The sequence below is a fragment of the Macaca fascicularis genome, chromosome 12 (assembly GCF_037993035.2).
Source record: "Macaca fascicularis isolate 582-1 chromosome 12, T2T-MFA8v1.1".
NCBI lineage: Eukaryota > Metazoa > Chordata > Mammalia > Primates > Cercopithecidae > Macaca > Macaca fascicularis.
Window position 1 is genome coordinate 125,050,676 of NC_088386.1, and position 25,141 is coordinate 125,075,816.

Below are 25,141 nucleotides of genomic sequence, written 5' to 3' on the forward strand. Positions count from 1 at the left end.
ATCCATTTGTCATATAATCAGTGTCACATACAGAATTAGAAGGATCCTAAGGGAGAGTGGGCATCCTATAGTGGGAAAGGAGTTGATGGGACACTTCACCTGCAGGATCACTCAGAGCTTTACAGTTCACATTTGCTCACTGCAGTGAATTTATGGATTACAAATCTGGTTTTAATAAAATCCAGCTGGCATTCTACAAATAAATGACAGATTTAAGGTAATTCAAAGGGTGCACACACACACAAACGAGAAAACGGTAGAGCTGGTGTAATTCCTTCTCCTGGCATATGATCTTTTTCTACCTTATTCTGGGGTGAAAACTGATGATCCAATTGCATCTGACAAGAAGTCAGTCAAACAATATTAAAACTATCAAAGCCATGTGAAATTCAGTTTTATATCCACTATTGTCAAAGAAGAGCCTTGCCTACACTAACTATAAGAGAAATCCATCATAATTAACAAGATATACATACAATATTATTTATTCCTAATGTAGCTCATGCTAACATTTCTACTTTATATTTGTTTTAAAAAGACATAATAAACCCTGTCTCTAAAAATATATATATACACACATAATAATTAGTAACTATTACAGAGATTTGGCCTATGTATTAATACATTTGTAATTATCAGTAGTGTTTCTTTTGTTTAAAGGGGTCTGTAATTTAAAAACAAAAAATGAGTAGGGTTCCTAGTAGAGGATCTTACTGAGCATGAACAAATAAACTATTTTTTTTTCATTGCTCTAACAGATCTGCACATTTCCTTCCTTCGACTCTCTTTGTCTCAGACTGACTCTAGTACATATGTGGCGGGATGACTTCTCTTCCGCCCTGCTCTTTCTCTTCCGGATGACGACCCTTGGTATGGAGGAGAAATGAAATCAGGGTTCTGTTGGCATAATAACTATGAAGACACCAGGTTTTTACAACATAAAACTTCCTTTTTTGATCTTCAAGACTAAGGTCCATTTCTCCTACTGACGATGAATGCTGAGGATCCTGAAGCTCCCCTCCCCTGGAGCTCCTTCTACCTCCAAACCAGATGTTCCTGATAGACCAGGATCCTTGACGGGGCTGCAAGGAAGGGCCAAGAAGTAAAAAGACTTTAGGAAATCTGGAAGGAGAATAAAGAGGGGAAAACAGAAGAAAAGGGACTTTTATCCACAAGCAAGGTGGACTCTGAATGAGCTCTCTGGTTAAGTAAGCACCTGTTTTGCACCATCCCATGAATAGACTAATAGGAAAGTGTTTCCATAATAGTGGATGGCACCGTTCCTGCTCTAACACTTATTGCAGGCATACTAGGTGGAAACATGAGAATTCCAGCGCTGCTCATAAGTGTCACGAAAACAACTCTTAAAGAGAACGCATTAATCAATCAATGTGGGGGGAAACTAATTTCAGTAGGATTTTTAGCTTACAGGGTAACTTTCCTGGCTCCCAGGATGATGAATTTCATTTATCCTCATTACTTCCTAAGTAAATTATTTTATAATTCCTGGATTTGGCTTCTGAAGATGCCTGGTGACTCATAAATGCCAATCTGACTAATGTCTCATTTAGAGCACTCAGTACGCACAGAAGCCCAGACATCATTTCTCTTGCCAAGAAACAAATGTATAGTATTTTCATTAAAAACAAAGAAATGAACAACTGGCACACCAAGGAACACATCTGCACCTGTTGTTACAGTGGTTTTTATATTCTACTAGCTGGATAGTCAGGAGCTGAAATACCCAGGGATATAATGAAAAAAAAACTCCCTGTTCATATTTAAAAGAGGATTTTATGATCTTTTTAAGACTCTGCGTTATTTATTGCCATTTTTTGGTCATACCTTATTTGTCACCATTTTGTCTATAGTTCATTGACCTCTACATTCAAACCGGGGCAGGAGGCTGTAATCTGAATGGCAGTATTTTATTTATATAGCACTGCACCCACAAAGAAGTTCAAAGTACTTTATAAATATCTCTTTAAACTTGAAAGTAACTTAAGTGTCACTGTCTTCATCTTAAATAAAGACACAAGAAAGGAAAGTTCAAATGGTTAAAATTAGCAAGTTAGGGAGGATTTAACAATCCAGAGAGGATTTCTGGGAAAAGATGGCAAATTGCCCTTCAATATGTATCGCCTCTCCTTCTCAAAATTCACTAAATTGATCATAATGGAAAATGTTAAGTTGCAAACGAAAAGGAAAAAAATGAATGGGAGAGAAGACAGTAACATATCAAGGGTTTTAACCAAGATATAGAAGTTTCAGAAAACCCACTGACTCTACATACCAAAGCTACATTTTCCTAAGCAAATTTTATAAAACTGATATTTTGACCTAATCTACATTTATCATCTGTCCTTATCTCTGAAATGGTTCCCAAATTAGGAGGGCAAGTCAGGATTTTCCTTAAGGTTGCTGAACTATTAAGAAACAAGATTCTCCAAATTAAAGAGGCCCACAACCACTAACTGGATGAAGTGGGTGAAAATCCACACCAAGGCACCTAACCATAAAATTAAAGAGGACCAAGGGCAAAAAGAAGATCGTTAAAGCTTGCAAAGCTTGGGGGATGATATGGTTTGACTGTGTCCCCACCCAAATCTCATCTTGAATTGTAATCACCATGTGTCAAGGGAGGGAGCTAGTGGGAGGTGACTGAATCACGGGGGCCGTTTCCCCCATACTGTTCTCGCGATAGTGAGTTCTCACAAGGCCTGAAGGTTTATAAATGTGGCACTTCCCCAACCCCTGCTGCTATGTAAGATGCGCCTTGCTTCCCCTTCGCCTTCTGCCATGATTTTAAGTTTCCAGAGGCCTCCCCAGCTGTGTGGAACTGAGTCAATTAAACCCCTTGTCCTTATAAATTACCCAGTCTCAGGTAGTTCCTTACGGCAGTGTGAAAATGGACTAATACAGAGGGGAAAGTCACATACAAAAGAATATTAGTATCTGAATCAAATGGGATCAGGTTCCTGAAATGTAACAAGGGATCATAGAAGTCAATGGGTAGTGTCTTCACAGTGCTTAGTAGAAATTATTTCCAATCTGCATTTCTATACCAGCCAAACTTTTGAAAAGGTGAGAATAAAATAAAGAAACTTTCAGATATAAAAGGCACACAATGTTTACTTCTGGGAGATGTGCTCCAGCGTAACACAGGAGTAAACTTAAAAAGGGGAAGAAAACAAAGGAGTATCCAACACAGCAGAACAACAGAGAGAAGTCCCTAACTTACAGAAGGAGTGCAGCTGACCCAGAGACAGAGTCTACTCAGGAACGAGAGGACAAGAGGACTCAGGATCTCAGGGTGAGATCCCCAGGAGGAGACGAAGAAGAATACACTATGTCATATAACCCGGTAGTTGGGGAACGTATTGATAGTCATATGCCAAATTTAATAAAGCATTTGTGGAAAATTAAGTGTAGGTGTATATAAAACTATACAATTCTAAAAATAATATATATTCTAAATTGAACAATAAAGGAAATCAAAATTATGCTGAACTGATGGGTCCTTTAGTTATCACACAGATACTGAGTTCACTAAACTTTCAGAAGTAATTACATTAGCAAAACGGAGGAAAGAGAGTGAGTATAGACATTATGGGCCTAAATCTACATCTACGAGAACAGAAAGCTAAAAAATATTATCTATCATAATGGGATAAAGTGTAGTGTTTGGATATATAAAGGTAAACACAAGAAGAAACTGCCAAAATAAATAATTATGATCACTTCTTCAAGCAGGACTGAGGTATGCAGAAGGGATGAAAGAGACAGCTAAAAATATTTGATGTTTAGTTTTTTTCACTGTTATTTGATGTTTTCATCTCTGCAAGTATTGCTTTGATAAAATTTAAAACTCAAGGGAAAAAAATCACAAGGAAAGTCCAGGTTTATATCAGATTACACTCACCATCTATATTGTTTAATGCTTTCGTACCTAAAGCATCTTTTTTTTTCATTTAATAAACAAAAAATTACTCTTGGAGTAGCAGGTAAACTTGTTCTCACATTTGGTTCCCTCAGTACAGATTCCTCTAATGCAAAAGGTGAATGGAACATTGAAAGTAAGAATGACATAACAAATGCTGAATATATATACTCAAGACAGTATTTTAAAAGTTAATTTCTTATATTTAAGTATTATATTTGTATAAACCAGATTTTAGTTTTGAAGTTACTATAATCTTTGGAGAGTCTCTAAGAAGTTATACAATCTCCGCTGGAAACCATAAGGGACATTATTAATGAATTTTTATCAACTTAATTGGTTTTCTGTGGGGTGTTTCTATGGTTGGCTAACAAATGAAGTCTACCACAGTGGAAATATAGTTTATCCACAAAACCAACCCAGAAAAATATGTGGAATAGTTAACTTTTTTTCTAAATAAACAAACCCTAAATTCAGATAATAATTAAACTAAATTTTCAGAACTAAACCAACAAATTATTTCAAAGACAAACTCTCTAAACAGGAAATCATAAGGGGAGAATAACTGCATAACAAGGTACTTCTCTCAGACATGCATATTATACTCATATTTCCCACATCATTTTCAAACTTCTGCTCAAAGCTTTACTCAAAATGAGGAGAAAAGTATCTATTCACTGTCCCTGTGACAGTACCGTGAATCTTTTACAAACAGTGTTTGATGTGCCCACTATATTGGAAGATAACAAACTACAAATGTTCACATTTGTAGTACAAAACCTGTGTAGAACAGGTTAAAAAAAAAACACAGGTTTTGTGCAAAAACCTATATTCTATATAAAATGTTAAGGTATCTCTTCTGTTTCAGAAATTGTGATTAAAAAATGAATTTGGCTCACATGAGTAAGATGCTAACTTTACAGAGCAAATTTCTTTATTTTTCAATTTTTTAGTAGCTTTCTGAATTCCAAGAAAATAATTTTCTTAGGCTTAAGAAAAAATAAACATAACCTAAAAAACTGATGAACTAAGAATGATGGCTTCCAGCTTCATCCATGTCCCTGCAAAGGACATGAACTCATTCTTTTTTTATGGCTGCATAGTATTCCATGGTGTGTATGTGCCACATTTTCTTTATCCAATCTATCACTGATGGGCATTTGGATTGGTTCCGAGTCTTGGCTATTGTAAATAGTGCTGCAAACAGAAAACCAAACACCACATGTTCTCACTCATAAGTGGGAGTTGAACGGTGAGAACACATGGACACAGGGAGGGGAACAACACACCCCAGGGCCTGTCGGGGGGTCAGGGGCAAGGGGAGGGAGATCATTAGGACAAATACCTGATGCATGCAGGGCTTAAAACCTAGATGACAGGTTGATAGGTGCAGCAAACCACCATGGCACATGTATACCTATATAACAAACCTGCACGTTCTGCACATGTATCCCAGAACTTAAAGTAAAATTAAAAAGAAACAAAGATGAACTATGAACATTGTGTGTGTGTGTGTGTGTGACAATTTTTACATTTTTACAATTCCCCAATTATAAGAGAACCATCTGTAGTAGGGTGAATAATGGCCACCCAAAGACATTACACCCTAACTCCTGGAACCTATAAACGCTACCTTACAAAGAAAAAGTCTTTCTGCAGATTTGATAAAATGAAGGATCCTAAAACAGATAGATAACTGGATTATCCAACGGGCACTAAGTCCATTCACAAGTGTCCTTATGGCTCACGCCTGTAATCCCAGCACTTTGGGAGGCCGAGGCGGGCGGATCACAAGGTCAGGAGATCGAGACCACGGTGAAACCCCGTCTCTACTAAAAATACAAAAAATTAGCCGGGCGCGGTTGTGGGCGCCTGTAGTCCCAGCTACTCGGGAGGCTGAGGCAGGAGAATGGCGTGAACCCGGGAGGCGGAGCTTGCAGTGAGCCGAGATCGCGCCACTGCACTCCAGCCTGGGCGACAGAGTGAGACTCCATCTCAAAAAAAAAAAAAAAAAAAAGAAAGGAAAGCAGAGGGAGGTTTGATAGACAGAAGAGAAGGTAACGTGACCACCATGCAGAGATTGCCGTGATGTACCCACAAGCCAAGGAATGCCTGCAGCCTCCTAAACTGCAGGAGGCAAAGAATGGATTGTCTCCCTAGAGCCTCCAGGAGCAGGACCCTGCTGACACCTGGATTTCCGTCCCATGATGCTCATTGTGGCCTCCAGCCTCTAGCTCTATGAGAGAGTGAACTTCTGTTGTTTTAAGCCACTAATTTTGCCAGGAAGGAGCCTTCAGCAAACCAGTATGTCATTCTTTCAAATGTGTTTGAGTAGCTTTACAATTACTATGCTGAGCACATGAGACAAGTCTGACACCAGACAAATCACACGTTAAATGGAAAAACGTCACTTTCCCTGAAACTTACGAAATTCTGATTTGGGCACAGAGAAGAAACAAATGTCTAAGTCACTGACTTGGAGCTTTTTTCCAAAATGTTCCATTTAGAATGGAGTTTCCTATAAACTTTCCAGACAAACTTAAAACATCCAAATACATGTTTTCTTCAGTGTTAAAAATTTAGATAATGCAAATAAGCAAAAAAGTAGGAAAATCAAAAGTTTATCCCCAGTTTTATTATCCAGAGATTACTTCTGTTCATATTTTAGTATATACGTCCAGCATTCTATTATGAATGTTGACATATAATTATTTTATTTTACATTATTGTATAAAAATGGATACTAATAACATGTTATAATCAACTTTTTATATACTTAATACATTATAAATATTTTCCATGCCAATATAATTTCTACAACAAAATTTTTAATGACTGCACATTTTTCATAGTATTGCTGAACAAAAATTGCATATTATCTTTTTCACACATTTAAACACTTAGACGGTTTTCCCATTTATTTCACTAATGAATCTTTGCTGATCTCCCAGGAGGTTTTTTTTTTAATACTTTAAGTTCTAGGGTACATGTGTACAATGTGCAGGTTTGTTACATATGTATACATGTGCCATCTTGGTGTGCTGCACCCATTAATTCGTCATTTACATTAGGTATATCTCCTAATGCTATCCCTCCTTTCTCCCCCCACCCCACAATAGGACCCAGTGTGTGATGATCCCCTTCCTGTGTCCAAGTGATCTCATTGTTCAATTCCCACCTATGAGTGAGAACATGCGGTATTTGGTTTTCTGTTCTTGCGATAGTTTGCTGAGAATGATGGTTTCCAGCTGCATCCATGTCCCTACAAAGGACACGAACTCATCCTTTTTTATGGCTGCATAGTATTCTGTGTTGTATATGTGCCACATTTTCTTAATCCATTCTGTCACCGATGGACATTTGGGTTGATTCCAAGTCTTTGCTATTGTGAATAGTGCCGCAATAAGCATATGTGCGCATGTATCTTTATAGCAGCATAACTTATAATCCCAGGAGTTTTTAAAATCAAGAAGTAGACTAATTTTGTTAGTAAGAAAATTATAATCTTTGCCATTTGCCCAAAAGTTAGGCTTTAATGTCAAATCTGACTCTCTAAAGTAAAAGGACAAGGATTTACAGCTATGGCCCTCACAGTATGGGGCACCTGGAAATAAGGATCTCCAGAGAATCCCTCCATGGGACAACAGCTCACTGCACCCACCAATCTTAAGAGTGACCCCATAAACAAGTCTGTCATCCAACTCAACAAGCGTTAAGGGAGGGTCAATTCTATGTGGCAAACCAGAGAAATCAGGTAAAGTTACAATCTTCTCTCCAAACACCTGTATCAGCTGAGAAGTTTTAATTCCTAGTATGAAAAGACTTTAGTCAACAAATAACAAAAGTGAGGTCACAGAGGATAAAGAGCTTTACCGAAGCCACCACGGCTGTCAGTGGAAAAACCAAAGTATAGAATTCAAAGTTCTAAGTTTGGACCTGTGGCCAAGAAGTTTACATTAAAACCTCTAGGTACACTAGCAGTCGCATAAGGAGTCTGTATTTGAACATATATTTAAAGATCAACACTCAAACAATAGATGGAGGCTTCAGTTAACCCTGAAGCCATCTCCACTTTCTCCCCTGACTCCTCTGAGACTGGAACAAGGAGGTTAGGAGAATGGGCACTGGACAGGGTGGAGAGGGAGGGGCAAGCCTGAAGGTGGCTTAAGTGCCTGCTGGGGACAGGGAGATTCCTCCAGTTTTCAAAAGCTTCCTTTTCCATTGATTCTGCTGGCTCCTTGGTCCTTAAGTATCAGAGGCAGATAGATGTCTGTATGCGAGTGAACAATCCTGACAATGTGCAATAAATTCTTGTGGATGTAGAAAGAAAGTAGAAAAGAAGGAGGAAGGGAGAGAGAGAAGGAGGAAAAAAGGGGAGAAAGGAAAAAAGGGAGGAAGGGAGGGAGGGGAGAAGGGAGGGAGGGAGGAAAGGAGGGACAGAAGAAGGAAGGGAGGGAGAGAGGAAAAAATTTTTACAAGTCTACAAAGGGTAAAAATTGCAGAAAAATAAGAGCTTGTCTCTGAAACAACAAAGGTTAGCTCATACAAACTTTAGCTTCCTGCATTTGAGGAGACAAGCAGAAGTGAATGTTTTGATTTGTTTACAGGAAAGTGAAAGAAAGTATAAAGAGAAAATAAATATCAATCACTCTGAATTTAGATTAAAATAATCAATGGAAACCACAGGCTTGAATCTAATCATATATATATAATATATTCATATATTATATATACATGTATTCTGTCTTGACATTGAAGTCAGAAACTTACCTTGCAAAAACAAAGTCTGTATAATTGGCATAATAGGATTCAATAAATGCCCAAAATCCAAGAAAGAGCTATAGAGACGCATGTGATGAGGATGGTCACACTATAAAACCAACATTTTCATTTGCGTTAAGGAGTAAAAAATGGCCCTTTGTCTAAAATGAGAAAAAATGAGAAAACATGACTTTATTTCAAGTTAAATACGTAATTGATCAACGGAACCCAAAGATTTAGGTGTAGAAATCAGATACACGTGATGCTAATTTCAAATACACCTACATTCAAATCAAGAGTCCATATCATGAGATAAGTTGGATTACTGGAATTCACTTCTCAGACTGGCCATTTTACACAAGCACTCCATGGTAGTATTTGAGGGTTACCTGCAAAGCCTTCAGCTCAGAAACATCTCCTCTCCGTTCCATGAAACTGTAATCAATCTCTTCCTTCCTGAGAGCTAAGGGACTACTACTGTTATACCTGAATGCACGGAATCTCAAAAAAGGCAATATAAAAATTGTTATGGTTTACAGATCATTAACTCCTTCCTGGAAACTAGTTTGTTCGACAGTTACCCTCACAAATGGGAAGATACCAGTAGTGCCGTTAGGTGGGGCTTCACATCAAGCCAGGCCAAGTGCCTCACTCAGGAGGAGGCAAGATTTGGGTACATAGGGCCAAGCACATGGTGAGCACAGGCCTAGGTGAGGGGCTGGTGGGACACTAGGTAAAGGACAAAGGAACAAGCACTGCTGGATAGGCTACAGAATCAAGACATGGATGCCCTCAGCCTAAGATGGGAGGGAACAGAAAGGAAGGGGAGCACAAAGAAATATCTCATTCTGGCTGGGTAGTGGCTCATGTCTATAATCTCAGCACTTTGGGAGGCCAAGGCGGGTGGATCACTTGAGGTCAGGAGTGCAAGACCAGCCTGGCCAACAAGGTGAAAACTCCTACTAAAAATACAAAAATTAGCTGGCCCTGGTGGCAGATGCCTCCAATTTAAGCTACTCAGGAGGCTGAGGCAGAAGAACCTGGGAGGTGGAAAGATTGCAGTGAGCTGAGATCACAGCAGTGCACTCCAGCCTGGCAAACAGAGACTCAAAAAAAAAAAGAAGAGAGAGAGATAGAAAGAAAGAAGTAAAAAAAAGAAAGAAAAGAGAAGAAAAGGAAGGAAAAGAAAAGAAAAGGAAAGAAAAGAAAAGAAGAAAAGAAAAGAGACCATGCTAAATCAGCCTGCTCACCACTGACATCCAAGGTTGCCTCAGGGGCCAAGAGAAGCCTCCCCCTGAAGCCAACCCTCAGGGCTGACCTCAGACACTGGCCCCACCAGCCAGATGAAAAGGATGTAGTGGAAAGACAGCCAGGGACTCTCCCAATCAAGGCAGACAGATTCAGTCCCAAACAGGAGACCCATGTCAACAACTGCTAATGATCCTGCTTTTCCTGTTCCTACACACACACCTCCCCTTGGTATTTCTCTTCTGGGTTACTTCCCTTTTGCAACTCAGAGAAATTCTCATGCTCAGAAATTAGCAGCAATCACAAACTTTATAAAACATTTTAAATAAAAGACATATGTTATGTGCTAAATCCCCAATTATGCATCAGTTTGTTTGTGACAACATTGCTGCTATTTTGCTTTAACAGTATAAGCACTGTGGAATGGGTATTGTACAGCATCCACACGGCCATATAGGAACTCAGTGGGCATTTTGCGTTGGTTATATATCTACACATATAATTTTTACAAGGCATATGACTTTTCATTGTAGATTGCCTTTTTCTTAAGAAAACTAAATGTGAGAATCTGTGTGGTATATCTGGGTAAAATTACATGATATTTTTAGTATTTTCCTTATGCTTTCTGGTTTCTGTAAGAAAAGATAAAATTCCAATCCAATTAAACAAGGTAAATCCTCCAGCCTTGGACATTTGGAAGAAAGACAGCAGGATGGGTTGGTAGGCACGAAACTCTGAATCCACTAAGGAGTGTATAACAACTCACCTGCCAAATCAACTAGCCCTTAAATTCTTTTTTAAATTTTTTTATAATGTCCATGAGATCCTGATATTGACCTATGAAAGGTGGGCAAAAGCAGAAGCCTGCAGAAAAGAAACAGCTTGCTCAAAATCCCATGACACAACTGGCTCGCCTGTTTTGAGAGACACCTGTGGACAGACACGGAACCCACTCAGTGGCAGTGGAATCCGGTGGGGGGAGCACAGGCTGTGGAGTCAGAATGCTGCAGCTCAAATCCGGGCTCTGCTAGTTACTAACGAGGGACGCTGGGACACTGAGATGAACTTCTCTCTGCCTCAACTAGTTCATCTGTGAAACGGGGCTACACCTGGCACTTACACCGTTGGGTTGCCATGAGGATGAAATGGCTCTATGCCATGAAAAGCACATAGATGACCACTTAATGCATTAATCCACACGTGTTCTTTAGTGTCAGTTCTGTATTATTAAGACTTCTATTTCGATTTTTTATTACTATGGTCATCATTATTATCAGTATTTTGTGAAGGCTTTGAGAACTTCAGTGAATGGAGCTGCAAGTCTCAATGCAAAGGAGGGCAGCTCCCGCTGGAGGATAAGGCGGCACACACAGTGCTGACATCTGATCCAGTAATTCCAGAGCCCAGTTCTTCCTTAGAAGCCAGCTTTCTGGACTGCGATAGCAAATCCACCAAATCCCATTTTCCATCCTACTCCCCACCTCCAGGTTACGTGTCTTTTCATGTCACTTACATTGCTCTTGTCACATGACTCTGCAGCTCAGAACTTCAACCTCCAAACATGGTTCGCCTTCATGTAAATTACATGTTATAATTGAAAGTGCAGGCTCCTAGGAGTTCCTTACCACTAAGCCGAGCATCTGAGTCAAAATCTCCGGGAAGAAGGTACAGGAGTTTGCTTGCCAGGGGATTCTGATACTCACACAAGTTTCAGAAGTACTTGTGATTTATTTATTTGGGCACTTGTCTTATTCCTTCTATTTGGTTATACATTGCATCCCCCACAATACCTATTTTTATTCCTTTTTCCACAATACCATGTACACAGTAGGCTTTCAATGACTATGAATTCAATAAATGTTTGCTAACAAGCTGAAGCCACCTAGGATTCCATCTTGCTAGATAGGAGGAGAAAGGTGTGACAAGCCAGGATTGCTGCAGCAAAATCACACACAGCGTCTGATACTCCAAACAGCTCCAACAAGAGTCCTAATGCACTGCAGTGGGTTGTACAGTTAAATAACTCTACTCCAGGAAAAAAAAAAAAAAAAAAAGTGGCTGCAATAGAGGAGAACACACAAAGACCCAGCTGCCCGAAACATGAATAGCCTAGCAAGGCACTCCCGTCAGCACCCACGGAGAATACAGATCAGTGGAAAATGGGAAATCTGAGATGAGCTAGGGTCTCAGTGGTGCTCGCCATAACCCATTTTCAACTCCCCTTTCCTTTGCTTCCTCCTACCTCTTTCCTTCCCCAAACCTAAAGTTATAAGAGCTATTAGGGAAAAAGAGCAACTACTGTGTGAAGGCCGAGGGTCCCGTGAGCTGGCCCTGCAGCTGGGCCTGGGCTACATTGTGTTCATTATCCCGGGAGGCGTGAGCCCGAGAGAGCGTTCCTTCTGCAGCTGGCATTTTGTGAGCTAAGTTACTTGCAAGAATCAGAGAGGAAACACTGGACTTTGTTCTTGAAGATGATCAGAAAAAATTGGGGAAGATCTAAAAGGATTTTAAACCAAAATTTCAAGGTTCAAACAGATACTTTTTTTTAACAAAACTCAGAACACAAAAGTGACACTGTCCTTGAGAATTAAAGAATAAAACACCAGTACATTTCCAGTTAAAACTTAAGTGTATTCTGTTGATAGTATACAATTTGGAGAATTACACGTTGCAGGTTCTTCCTTCAGATAGAACAATAATGCTGGAAAAGCCCTCAAGAGGTGTTGGCCCAGATTCCTGACTCCAGGGTTATGATTATCTATGCCTGGAATCACCTCTTCAAGGTTTCTAGGGATGGAGAGTCCATAAATTTTTTATAGTCGAGTGGAATGTGTTTTTCTCCTTGAATGCAGAAGTTCTTCCTGGTGTCCAAATGAAATCATTGCCTATTTCCTTTGTCTAGCTAGCCACACATACCGAGGCCAGCACAAGCAACCCTTGCCCTCTTTGGCACACTCTTCTGAATTCCTACTATTTTTTTTTCAACGTCCTTTTAAAAGTAAAATAAATGAGCACAACCTGAGGCAGTACACAGAAAAAATTAGTCCATGAGACATGAACCCTATAATCCTTTTCAGAAAAATGATGGTTTTTATTCTAGCAAATATTTTTCTCTCACAAACACACACACATTTATTTAATATATAAATTAGATTGTCAGATTGCTAGGTATTTTTATTTTAAAACTGTGTAGTTTTTGCTTTTCCCATTTTAAATGTACTTTATAGGCTTTATTACACTTAATTCTCCTCCACATACTTGTCCCTACTGATTTCATCTTGCTCTGAGGCACCATCTTCTCTCATAGGAACAGAAATCAAAATAGCATTAATAAATCTTCTGAAGAATGTATAACGAATTTGATCTCAGATCACTTTCAAATTTAATGAGTACTTTTATAATTCCCTTCTATCACCAATTCACCAAAAGCATTAAATGCAATGGACCTAATGCCAGTTCTGTTGATTCGCTCTCTCTCCTGTTAAGGCAGAGCCACTGACAATAGCTCCTGGGAAGTTGGAAAGTCACCTTATCAGAATTACCATTTAAGATCACTTCAAAATGAGTCACATAGCTCACTTCCCTTATCCCACCGATGATTCCACCCCCCATCGTAATTAGAATTAAACCTAAACTCACCATGACCACAAGACTCTTTCCCTACCCAGCGCCACCACTCATCATGACTTTCTCAATTTCTCAGGTATACTGGCCCATTCCCTGCTGTTCCCAAATATACCAAGACCACCCACCTCATAGAATTAGTATGCCCTATTCTTTTGCCTGAAAGATTCTCCTGCAAGTTCTTCACAAATTGGATCTCTCGTTAATCATGCTTGTTTACCTCGATTTTCTCCTCCCATGCCCCCCCAGCTAGCAGTTAAATCCCACAAAGATGCTGGTGGGTTTTGCCCACACTGTGACTCTGTGCCGGTCAGACAGTGAGCACCCAATGAATATGCGTGGAATGAATGAATGTGGGTGAGGTTTTGTGCATACCACCATCACCCAAGATTGCCGTAGATGCCAACCTGACCACAGCTATGTGAGAACTGATTCCTTAACACTAAGTAATAAGGAAAAGGAGTGTATCTCGAAAGCAATAAGGAAAGCAACAAAGAAAGGAGTGTATCTACAAAGTTATGAAAGAAATCCATATATAAATGCATTTTCCTTGTCCCTTATTTTATTTCCACTACTCAAAAGAAATTTCTGATGATAAAATATATTCTTTGTGATCTCTAAATTGATTACTATATTCATCAACTCAAGCAAAAGAGAATATTATGTGAGAAAAAATCCAAAGCTTACCAAAATTATATTCTAGTTTTGTTTCCATGTTGGCATTAAAGTTTGCATAAATGAAAAATGCTTTTTCTGGATTCTGAGCCATGAATATTAGTATAAATTTTGAGAACTGAAGCAAAGCAAAAATGCAACATTATCCCTAAAGGATTTGGAGAGTATAACTGTTAGAAAACTTGATTTTTTGTGTTTTTTTCCCCATTCTTTAAGATATGTTTTATTCAGATTGAAAGAACAAAGGGAAGAATTATCATTAAGAACAAAACTTTCCTTGTGAACTCCAAAGTTCCACAGAGCTACAGAAATCACAGAGAGAATACAATTTTATTCACATATACTAAAACCCAGGTCTTTAACGGGTGTCCAAAAGTGGTAGTGTTATGTCATTAAGAAAAACAAAACAGGATATGAATTCAGTCTACCATCATTTGTGAGTTTATTTTGTTGGTCATTTTATGTTTTCATTCTTAAAAATGATTACCATTGTGAAACACAAGTCTCAAGCCCACACATCCTTGAGGTTCTCTCACCAAGAGAACCCATGCTGGCCACGTGCCCCATACCTTGCAGCCACTGTGAGTCCTTGTCTTCATCAGCGGTGTGGTCGTGCACAGCTCAATGGCCTCTGGTTCATGGAAGATGACCGCTGGGAGAGGTTCCTTTTTCAGTGTTAGGACATTCAATTTAGACTTCAGCATGGTCTGAAAGTGCTGAAAAGAAGACAAATAAGCCACATGTAGTTTAATCACTTAGACTTATATGTCCTGCAATTGTACATTAAACCCAATAGCAACTTGTTTGTTTTATTGACTCCGTTCTATTACAGGAAGCGAAGAGATACTTAGTAAAACAGAGGAGGGGGAACTGTGTCTTCTCAGGACCTCAGGACGTCATTCAAATGAAACTGTGGAGACAGTCAATTCCTAAGCAGAGTCCACAGAAACTTGACTTAGTGGTAAAGTCACCTCACCCAGGACATTATGTTCTGAGAAGCTCTTCCAAGGTACTGTATACAGATGAAATTGTGGCAATGGAATCCATGTAGCTTCAGCTACACAAGATGTTTGGAAGCTGATGTTACAGGGGTTATTTTGGGAAAAGTCAAGACATTGTGGAAGGATAACAGATGAAAAAGTACACAAGACTTCTGTTCTCTGCCTTCCCAAGCTCATTCATGCTGTAGAATCTTAGGAAATTCACTACTTTACACTAGACCATTTTTATCTGCTGTCTCAGGCCAGGACCCTAGGTAAATATTCATTTCATATGCAACTTCTGTTGGCTCTTGTTGTGAAAGACGCTCAGAATCCAACCAGATTCAATTACTGCTATCCATACCACCCAGTCTAAGACCACCTTTTCTTGGTCTATGATAATGACATCCAAACTGTTCCCATCACTTCCCACTTTGTCCCTATACAGAGATTTGCTATACGGTCACCAGAGAGATCCTTCTAAAACCTAACTGTGCCATGCCACCTCTGCTCAAACCCTCCTATGTCTTCCCATCTCCTCATGGAAAAATTCCAAGTTCTTACCTTGGCCTTTGAGATCACACATGATTCAGGGACCTACTGCCTCTCTGATTTCATCCCCCATCCCCATCCTCTCAAGTAGGGGTCCAGGCACAGTGTCCTCCTTACTATTCTGAGAATAAGCCAAAGACACCTGTGCCTTAGGACCCCTGATCATGTTGCTCCTGTACTAGGTATCTGCAAGTCTTGCTTCCTCGCCTCCTTGAGGTCTCTGATCAAATGTCACCTCATGAGACAGCCCTTCCTCATCAAAATATAAAGCAGTCAGCATACATATACACACACAAACACAGACACATGCCTGGCTCCATGTGCCTGCAGCCTGTGCTTAGTAGGACCTCACACTCAGAAGGACTCCATGCTTAGTTGAATGCCTTTGGCTTAATGTCTCCATCTTGAAAGTGGGAGGCCAAGGAAAGGGGATGACGTGAGGTTAGGAGTTGAAGACCAGTCTGGCCAAAATGGTGAAACTCCGTCTCTACTAAAAATACAAAAGTAGCCAGGCGTGATGGCGGGTACCTGTAATCCCAGTGACCTGGGAAGCTGTAGCAGGAGAGTCACTTGAACCTGGGAGGTGGAGGTTGCAGTAAGCTGAGGCCGCACCACTGCACTCCAGCCTAGGCGATAAGAGCAAGACTCCATCTCAAAAAAAAAAAAAAAAAAAAAAAGAAAGAAAGAAAAAGAAAAATATAGAAAGTCTTAATAATTTTATTTTGAACTTCTGTTCTGTAAGGGAAGTCTGATGGGACAATGGGGCACAGATGTGAGTGGATAAGAAACATACAGTGTGTGCATCCCCCATCCTTACCACCAACCTTCACAGAGCATTAGTCATGCCCCATAAAGACAGAATTCTGTTGAACTCATGACATGTAGGAATTTAGCAAGAATCAAAGTGAGTACAAGGTAAGTATTTAAGCCTATGACTTAAAGAAGCAGGGGCATGCACAGCCCCAAGAGGCCATGCCTTGGAACCAGAACTTGCTTCAAGTTCAGAAAGAAATTAGCCTTGTTCTAAGAAACAGGAATGATCACGGAATCCTATTACATCCTTCCCGCTTGTATTATTTCCCTCTACAAGGCAACCACCTATGCTGAAATGATGACACAGAAGGAAAGGGAAAGGTGGGGCAGACACAGTTCGTTTACCTTTCAGTCCTTCCTTACTCATCCGTAAGATGAAGGCAAAGTGGTGAGGGAAAGACCACAGTGCAATCAAACTAGAACTCAGGACTAAGAAACTCAATCAAAACCACTCAACTACATGGAAACTGAACAACCTGCTCCTGAATGACTACTGGGTACATCACGAAATGAAGGCAGAAATAAAGATGTTCTTTGAAACCAATGAGAACAAAGAAACAACATACCAGAATCTCTGGAACACATATAAGCAGTGTGTAGAGGGAAATTTATAGCACTAAATGCCCACAAGAGAAAGCAGAAAAGATCTAAAATTGACACCCTAACACCACAATTAAAAGAACTAGAGAAGCAAGAGCAAACATATTCAAAAGCTAGCAGAAGGCAAGAAATAACTAAGATCAGAGCAGAACTGAAGGAGATGGAGACACAAAAAACCCTCCAAAAAATCAATGAATCCAGGAGTTGGTTTTTTGAAAAGATCAACAAAATTGACAGACCACTAGCCAGACTAATAAAGAAGAAAACAGAGAAGAATCAAATAGACACAATAAAAAATGATAAAGGGGATATCACCACCGACCCCACAGAAATACAAACTACCATCAGAGAATACTATAAACACCTCTACGCAAATAAACTAGAAAGCCTAGAAGAAATGAATAATTTCCTGGACACTTACACTCTCCCAAGACTAAACCAGGAAGAACTTGAATCCCTGAATAGACTAATAGCAGGCTCTGAAATTGAGGCAATAATTAATAGCCTACCAACTAAAAAAAGTCCAGGACCAGATGGATTCACAGCTGAATTCTACCAGAGGTACAAGGAGGAGTTGGTACCATTCCTTCTGAAACTATTCCAATCAATAGGAAAAGAGGGAATCCTCCCTAACTCATTTTATGAGGCCAACATCATCCTGATACCAAAGCCTGACAGAGCTACAACAAAAAAAGACAATTTTAGACCAATATCCTTGATGAACATCGATGCAAAAATCCTCAATGAAATACTGGCAAACTGAATCCAGCAGCACATCAAAAAGCTTATCCACCATGATCAAGTGGGCTTCATCCCTGGAATGCAAGGCTGGTTCAACATACGCAAATCAATAAATGTAATCCAGCATATAAACAGAACAAAAGACAAAAACCACATGATTATCTCAATAGATGCAGAAAAGACCTTTGACAAAATTCAACAGCCCTTCATGCTAAAAACTCTCAATAAATTCGGTATTGATGGAACATATCTCAAAATAATAAGAGCTATTTATGACAAACCCACAGCCAATATCATACTGAATGGGCAAAAACTGGAAGCATTCCCTTTGAAAAGTAGCACAAGACAGGAATGCCCTCTCTCAACACTCCTATTCAACATAGTGTTGGAAGTTCTGGCGAGGGCAATCAGGCAAGAGAAAAAAATCAAGGGTATTCAGTTAGGAAAAGAAGAAGTCAAATTGTCCCTGTTTGCAGATGACATGATTGTATATTTAGAAAACCCCATTGTCTCAGCCCAGAATCTCCTTCAGCTGATAAGCAACTTCAGCAAAGTCTCAGGATACAAAATTAATGTGCAAAAATCACAAGCATTCTTATACACCAGGAACAGATAAACAGAGAGCCAAATCACGAATGAACTCCCATTCACAATAGCTTCAAAGAGAATAAAATACTTAGGAATCCAACTTACAAGGGATGTAAAGGACCTCTTCAAGGAGAACTACAAACCACTGCTCAGTGAAATAAAAGAGGACATAAACAAATGGAAGAACATACCATGCTCATGAATAGGAAGAATCAATATTGTGAAAATGGCCATACTGCCCAAGGTAATTTATAGATTCAATGCCATCCCCATTAAGATACCAATGACTTTCTTCACAGAATTGGAAAAAACTGCTTTAAAGTTCATATGGGACCAAAAAAGACCCCACATTGCCAAGACAATCCTCAGCCAAAAGAACAAAGCTGGAGGCATCATGCTACCTGACTCCAAACTATACTACAAGGCTACAGTAACCAAAACAGCAAGGTACTGGCACCAAAACAGAGATATAGACCAATGGAACAGAACAGAGTCCTCAGAAATAATACCACACATCTACAGCCATCTGATCTTTGACAAACCTGACAAAAACAAGAAATGGGGAAAGGATTCCCTATGTAATAAATGGTGCTGGGAAAATTGGCTAGCCATAAGTAGAAAGCTGAAACTGGATCCTTTCCTTACTCCTTATACGAAAATTAATTCAAGTTGGATTAGAGACTTAAATGTTAGACCTAAAACCATAAAAATCCTAGAAGAAAACCTAGGTAATACCATTCAGGACATAGGCATGGGCAAGGACTTCATGTCTAAAACACCAAAAGCAATGGCAACAAAAGCCAAAATTGACAAATGGGACCTAATTAAATTAAAGAGCTTCTGCACAGCAAAAGAAACTACCATCAGAGTGAACAGGCAACTTACAGAATGGGAGAAAATTTTTGCAATCTACTCATCTGACAAAGGGCTAATATCCAGAACCTATAAAGAACTCAATCAAATTTACAAGAAAAAAACAAACAACCCCATCAAACAACCCCACCATGGGCAAAGGATATGAACAGACACTTCTCAAAAGAAGACATTCATATAGCCAACAGACACATGAAAAAATGCTCATCATCACTCACCATCAGAGAAATGCAAATCAAAACCACACTGAGATACCATCTCACACCAGTTAGAATGGCAATCATTAAAAAATCAGGAAACAACAGGTGCTGGAGAGGATGTGGAGAAATAGGAACACTTTTACACTGTTGGTGGAACTGTAAACTAGTTCAACCATTGTGGAAAACTGTGGTGATTCCTCAAGGATCTAGAACTAGAAATACCATTTGACCCAGCCATCCCATTACTGGGGATATACCCAAAGGATTATAAGTCATGCTACTATAAAGACACACGCACATGTATGTTTATTGCAGCACTATTCACAATAGCAAAGACTTGGAATCAACCCAAATGTCCATCAGTGACAGAATGGATTAAGAAAATGTGGCACATATGCACCATGGAATACTATGCAGCCATAAAAAAGGGTGAGTTTGTGTCCTTTGTAGGGACATGGATGCAGCTGGACACCATCATTCTCAGCAAACTATCGCAAGAACAGAAAACCAAACACCGCATGTTCTCACTCATAGGTGGGAATTGAACAATGAGATCACTTGGACACAGGAAGGGGATCATCACGCACCAGGTCATATTGTGGGGAGGGGGTAGGGAGGAGGGATAGCATTAGGAGATATACCGAATGTAAATGAAAAGTTAATGGGTGCAGCACATCAACATGGCACATGTATACATATGTAACAAATCTGCACGTTGTGCACATGTACCCTAGAACTTAACGTATAATAATAATAATAAAAAAAAGAAAGCGCACGTATCGAGAAGTGAGATAAAAACAGGTAAGTTAGTTTTGTGCAGTGTTTTCACTGTTCCAATAAAAACAAAATATGGCATGAACTAGAAAATGCAAAGTGGATAATTTATCTGTTCCCATCCTTACATTTGCATTTAAAGTAGGCACTGCACAATATAAATTTCATGCTCAGAATCTAAATGTTTAATTTTTCTTTACTTAGAGCAGCATTAAATAGCAAATAATAATTTTAAAAACACCAGGACTATTCCAGACAAAGATTCATTTTTAAAAAGCTTTATGTTTTGGTACCTTCCGTGGTATGCTGCTTCTGCTTTTTCAAAAAGAAACACTGAATTTTCATTGACACTGGTCCCTACGAGTTGTGTAGCCAGTTTCCACACATACATACTCATCTCTGCCTACTCCTTGTCCCTGCTTTGTTATTCCTACAATTTATCCCTATTTATCACCACTATAAGATTATGTACTTGTTTTGTTTACTTTATTGTCTTCCAGTAGAATATAAAAGCACCATAGGAAACTATTTTATTCAAGGACGTATCACAAGGGCCTAAAACAGTTCCTGGCACATTTCAGAAGTCTAATGAATATTTGTGGAAGGTAATGAAGGTAATGTAATTAAAAAAAAAAAAAAAAAAACTACAAATATAAAAAAATTGAAATCAAGATTCATAGACTAGATCAGCTCACTTAGTGAGCTTAGTCCAAGTTGACCTTAAGGACCTGGTATGGTTTATGAAACAAACCCAAGCCTGAAAGAAATGGATAATAATACACGTACACAAGTACCTTTGCCTCAGTAAAAATTGCCAAAAACAGTTCTTTAGAAACTGGAGATCATTATGTTACATGAAATAAGCCAAGCACAGAAAGACAAACATTGCATGTTCTCATGTATTTGTGGGATCTAAAAATAAAAACAATTGAACTCATGAACATAGAGAGTAGAAAAATGGTTACCAGAGGCTGCGAAGGGTAGTGGGGGGCTGCGGGGGAAGATGGGGATGGTTCATGGGTACAAAAAAACATAGTTAGAAAGGATGAATAAGACCTACTATTTGACAGCACAGCAGGATGACTATAGGCAATAATAACTTAATTTTACATTTTAAAATTAGTTAAAACAGTGTAATTGGATTGTCTGTAACAAAGGATAAACGCTTGAAGGGATGGATACCCCATTCTCCATGATGTTATTATCGTGCATCACATGCCTGAATCACAACAGCTCATCTCATATAAGGGCAGTAGAAATTTTGGAATTTGTGGCAGGACAAAGTGTCTTTTTCACAAGTCCACTAGGACTCCATCTGGCCTCTCTGGTGGTCCATTTAAAGCATTGACTTGGCTAGGCTACCATGCCCAGTTATTCAAACACCAATTTATGTATGTGTTGCTGTAAAGGTATTTTGTAGATGTGATTAAAGTCCATAATCAGTTGATTTGAAGTAAGGGAGAGTACCCGAGATAATTAGGGTAAATCTGATTCAATCGGTTCAAAGACCTTAAGAGGCAGCCCAGACTTCTCTGAAGAAGAAGATATTCCTCCTGTGGATGCCAGTTTCAGCCCACGGTTCCAGCCCACCCTTTCTGACAGTCTCCCTTGCAGTTTTGGACTTTTCTTGCCAGCCCCCACAACTGCATATGCCAATTCCTTGAATAAACCTCTAAATATACATGTCCTACTAGTTCTGTCTCTCTGGCTGAACCCCAATTGTTACAGCCACCCTGTAGAATAAAAAGTTGCCAGCTCTGAGGGCAACTTTTTTTTTAATGGAAAAGACACTTGCCCTTAAGTTTTCCAGAGTGTTTGATTTGCATTTAAAAAAAAGAAAAGTAAGGACAAGTCTTCGTATTAATCTGGAAGTTTCTGTCCTTGCTCCTAATTGATTCCAGCCTAATGCAGAGTGTAGGGTTTGGAGTCGCCAAGAGGGGACAGTGGTCTGGAAAGAGCCACATAGATCGCTGAGAGTGAGACCTGAAGGTGGCTTGCCAAGTTGGTTGGGAAAGACATTGGGACCAACAGAGGAGGAGGATAGAGGGAAGGAAGAGGGAAGCTCCGAAGGTGAGGTTTGAGTAAGTGGGGGTATCTCCCCTGTCTGCCATTTTCCTCAGGCTCTACGAGACATTCATAAAAGCACAGATCATCAGTTCAACTTCTGCCACGCAGCAATTTTCTGAAGAGGGCACTAGAAGTGGCCCTGCTTTCAGGAATGTGAGACAACCACACTGCCTGGAAGTTCCCAGATGGTCTTCCCATCCCTGTTGTAAACCAAATACTGCAACCATTGATTCAGTCACTAAGCAAACAGAGACTGAAAGGTGTGGACCAGCACACATGCCCCTGTGATTGCTTGGCTGGGGAGCCAAGTGAAATAAATACACAGATAAACAGACAAAAAAAAAAAAAAAAAAAAAAAAAGCTAAATTGGAGAAGGAAGATAACAGAGTTCAAATTCCAGCTTCAACACAACGTTGTGCAACCTCAGCTACCTAACTCTTCTGAGCTTGTCTTCTCCAGCCAGGCAGGCATGTGCCACACATTTGGCTGCTGATTCGTTCCACCTTCCCTGAACACCTATATGCAGCCAAATACTGTGGTAGGCACAGCTGGAACAGAAATAAAACATTAGTCTCTGCTCGAAAGGGTTTCTCACGGTTGATGGAGACTGTTAAGTCAAATGACAACTGCAAATCTGTGTGAGAAGCTCTTCAGCAAAGCTAAAGACAGACCAAGAAAATATTTGAGGTGAAATAGAGAAAATGATTCCTTTAAAAGGAATACTTTTAATGGCTTCGTCTTCTTTGCCCACTCTCAAAAGATGAAGGCTAAAGAGGGAAATAAAATGTGGATTGCCTGATGAATTATTGACTCTATAAGAATACATCTTCCTATGGCAAAATTAACATTTTATGTAACTCTGAGTGGCTCTGGTACATTTTCGGTGGTTAAAAGCGTGAGAGTCATAGCTGCTTCTGCTTTGGAACACTCTTCTGTCCCCTTCCTTGGGAAAGCTTCTCCACTACTGCATGCTGCCTTGTTGAATGAGGCTGTCAGTCACAGTTCCTTGCCCCCAACACTGAATAATGTCCTTGCCCCCTTTACACAAAGAATATGCAACATGACACAGGCTGACCATCTGAGTGCCTCATGCCCCTGCCCAAAAGCATTGGTTCAGAGGAAATTCAAGACTGGCTGAACAGAATGTCCTGGAGATGGGCATGCAGGGTTCTGGACTGGAGTGATGTGAGCCCAGAGCTGCTGCTGGCCTCCTTCCCAATCGAAGTCGGCCTGAGAGTGAGACGACACCGAGACAAGGAAAGACAGAGATAAACAGAGAAACTTCCTGAGAAATGGAAAGACAGTCTTCACATCATTGAAGCCCTGGATCCAGCTGGGTCTAACTCAGATTCAGCCAGGGACTCACCTAGAATCTGAACCAATGCATTGCATTTTACGTTTAAACAAGCTTGCATTGGGTGTCTGATCCTTGCAACTAAGAGAATCTTGCAATACAAATACATGGTAATGAAAAATCTCCTGTGAAAATAAAAAGAAGCCATTAACAAAAATTTTTAAAAGACATCATCAATTTTAAAACTGCAGAAATGCATGGTAACATTATCTCTTTTTTAAAAAAGTGAATCTTGGTGGGATTGTAAACTAGTTCAACCATTATGGAAAACAGTATGGCGATTCCTCAAGGATCTAGAACTAGATGTACCATATGACCCAGCCATCCCATTACTGGGGATATACCCAAAGGATTATAAATCATGCTGCTATAAAGACACATGCACACGTATGTTCATTGCAGCACTATTCACAATAGCAAAGACTTGGAATCAACCCAAATGTCCATCAGTGACAGACTGGATTAAGAAAATGTGGCACATATACACCATAGAATACTATGCAGCCATAAAAAAGGATGAGTTTGTGTCCTTTGTAGGGACATGGATGCAGCTGGAAACCATCATTCTTAGCAAACTATCACAAGAACAGAAAACCAAACACCGCATGTTCTCACTCATAGGTGGGAACTGAACAATGAGATCACTTGGACTCGGGAAGGGGGACATCACACACCGGGGCCTATTATGGGGAGGGGGGAGGGGGGAGGGATTGCATTGGGAGTTACACCTGATGTAAATGACGAGTTGATGGGTGCAGCACAGCAACATGGCACAAGTATACATATGTAACAAACCTGCACGTTATGCACATGTACCCTAGAACTTAAAGTATAATAATAATAAAAAATAAAAACAAAAAAAAAAATAAAAAGTGAATCTTGTACTTATTTGAATAGACTAAACCTTAATGATAAAGTACCAACTAACAATCTGAAGTAGGTATTACGGTCCCCAGGTTATCCATATCTAAGACAAAGTCCTCTGAGGTACTGCCAAATGAAATGAGTTCCAACTCTCAAGAAACAGCCAAATAGTGTACCTGCAGTGGCAGCCCACTTAGGCGGCACGTGCTCTTACTGGATAACAGAGTCCTATATGCCATATCCAGTTCCATGGCCTTGTACTTCCTGGTCCTCTTTCCTCATCTGCCAAGTTTAAAATGCTATATTAGCCATGTCAAAAACAATATCACTTGTACTTTGCATGGACAGGCAAGTGCGATACAGACAATGCACCTAAAAATGGCATAAAGAAATAGCATTATAAAAAGGCAACAGAAGAAGAATCTAATAGAGGAGCTTGGAAAAGCTACTGCTCCCAAACCAAAGGTGCACAGAGTTCCATAAAGAA

General features: G+C 39.7%; 1 protein-coding gene across 2 annotated transcripts in view; it reads right to left on the reverse strand.

Annotated features, from left to right (window-relative positions):
• Nucleotides 1-25,141, reverse strand: part of PID1 (phosphotyrosine interaction domain containing 1) — a 253,499-nt gene that overhangs the window by 119,275 nt on the left and 109,083 nt on the right. Inside the window, exons 1-2 of one of the 2 annotated variants that reach the window (XM_045367824.3) lie at nt 24,831-24,931; nt 14,818-14,964 (exon numbers count right to left, since the gene is read on the reverse strand). In XM_045367824.3, the coding sequence (XP_045223759.2) occupies nt 14,818-14,964; nt 24,831-24,905 (222 nt within the window). In that variant the 5' untranslated portion in view covers nt 24,906-24,931. Of the gene's footprint in view, nt 1-14,817; nt 14,965-24,830; nt 24,932-25,141 lie in introns of those variants that run through there. The other variant, XM_065526196.2, reaches the window with a different exon arrangement.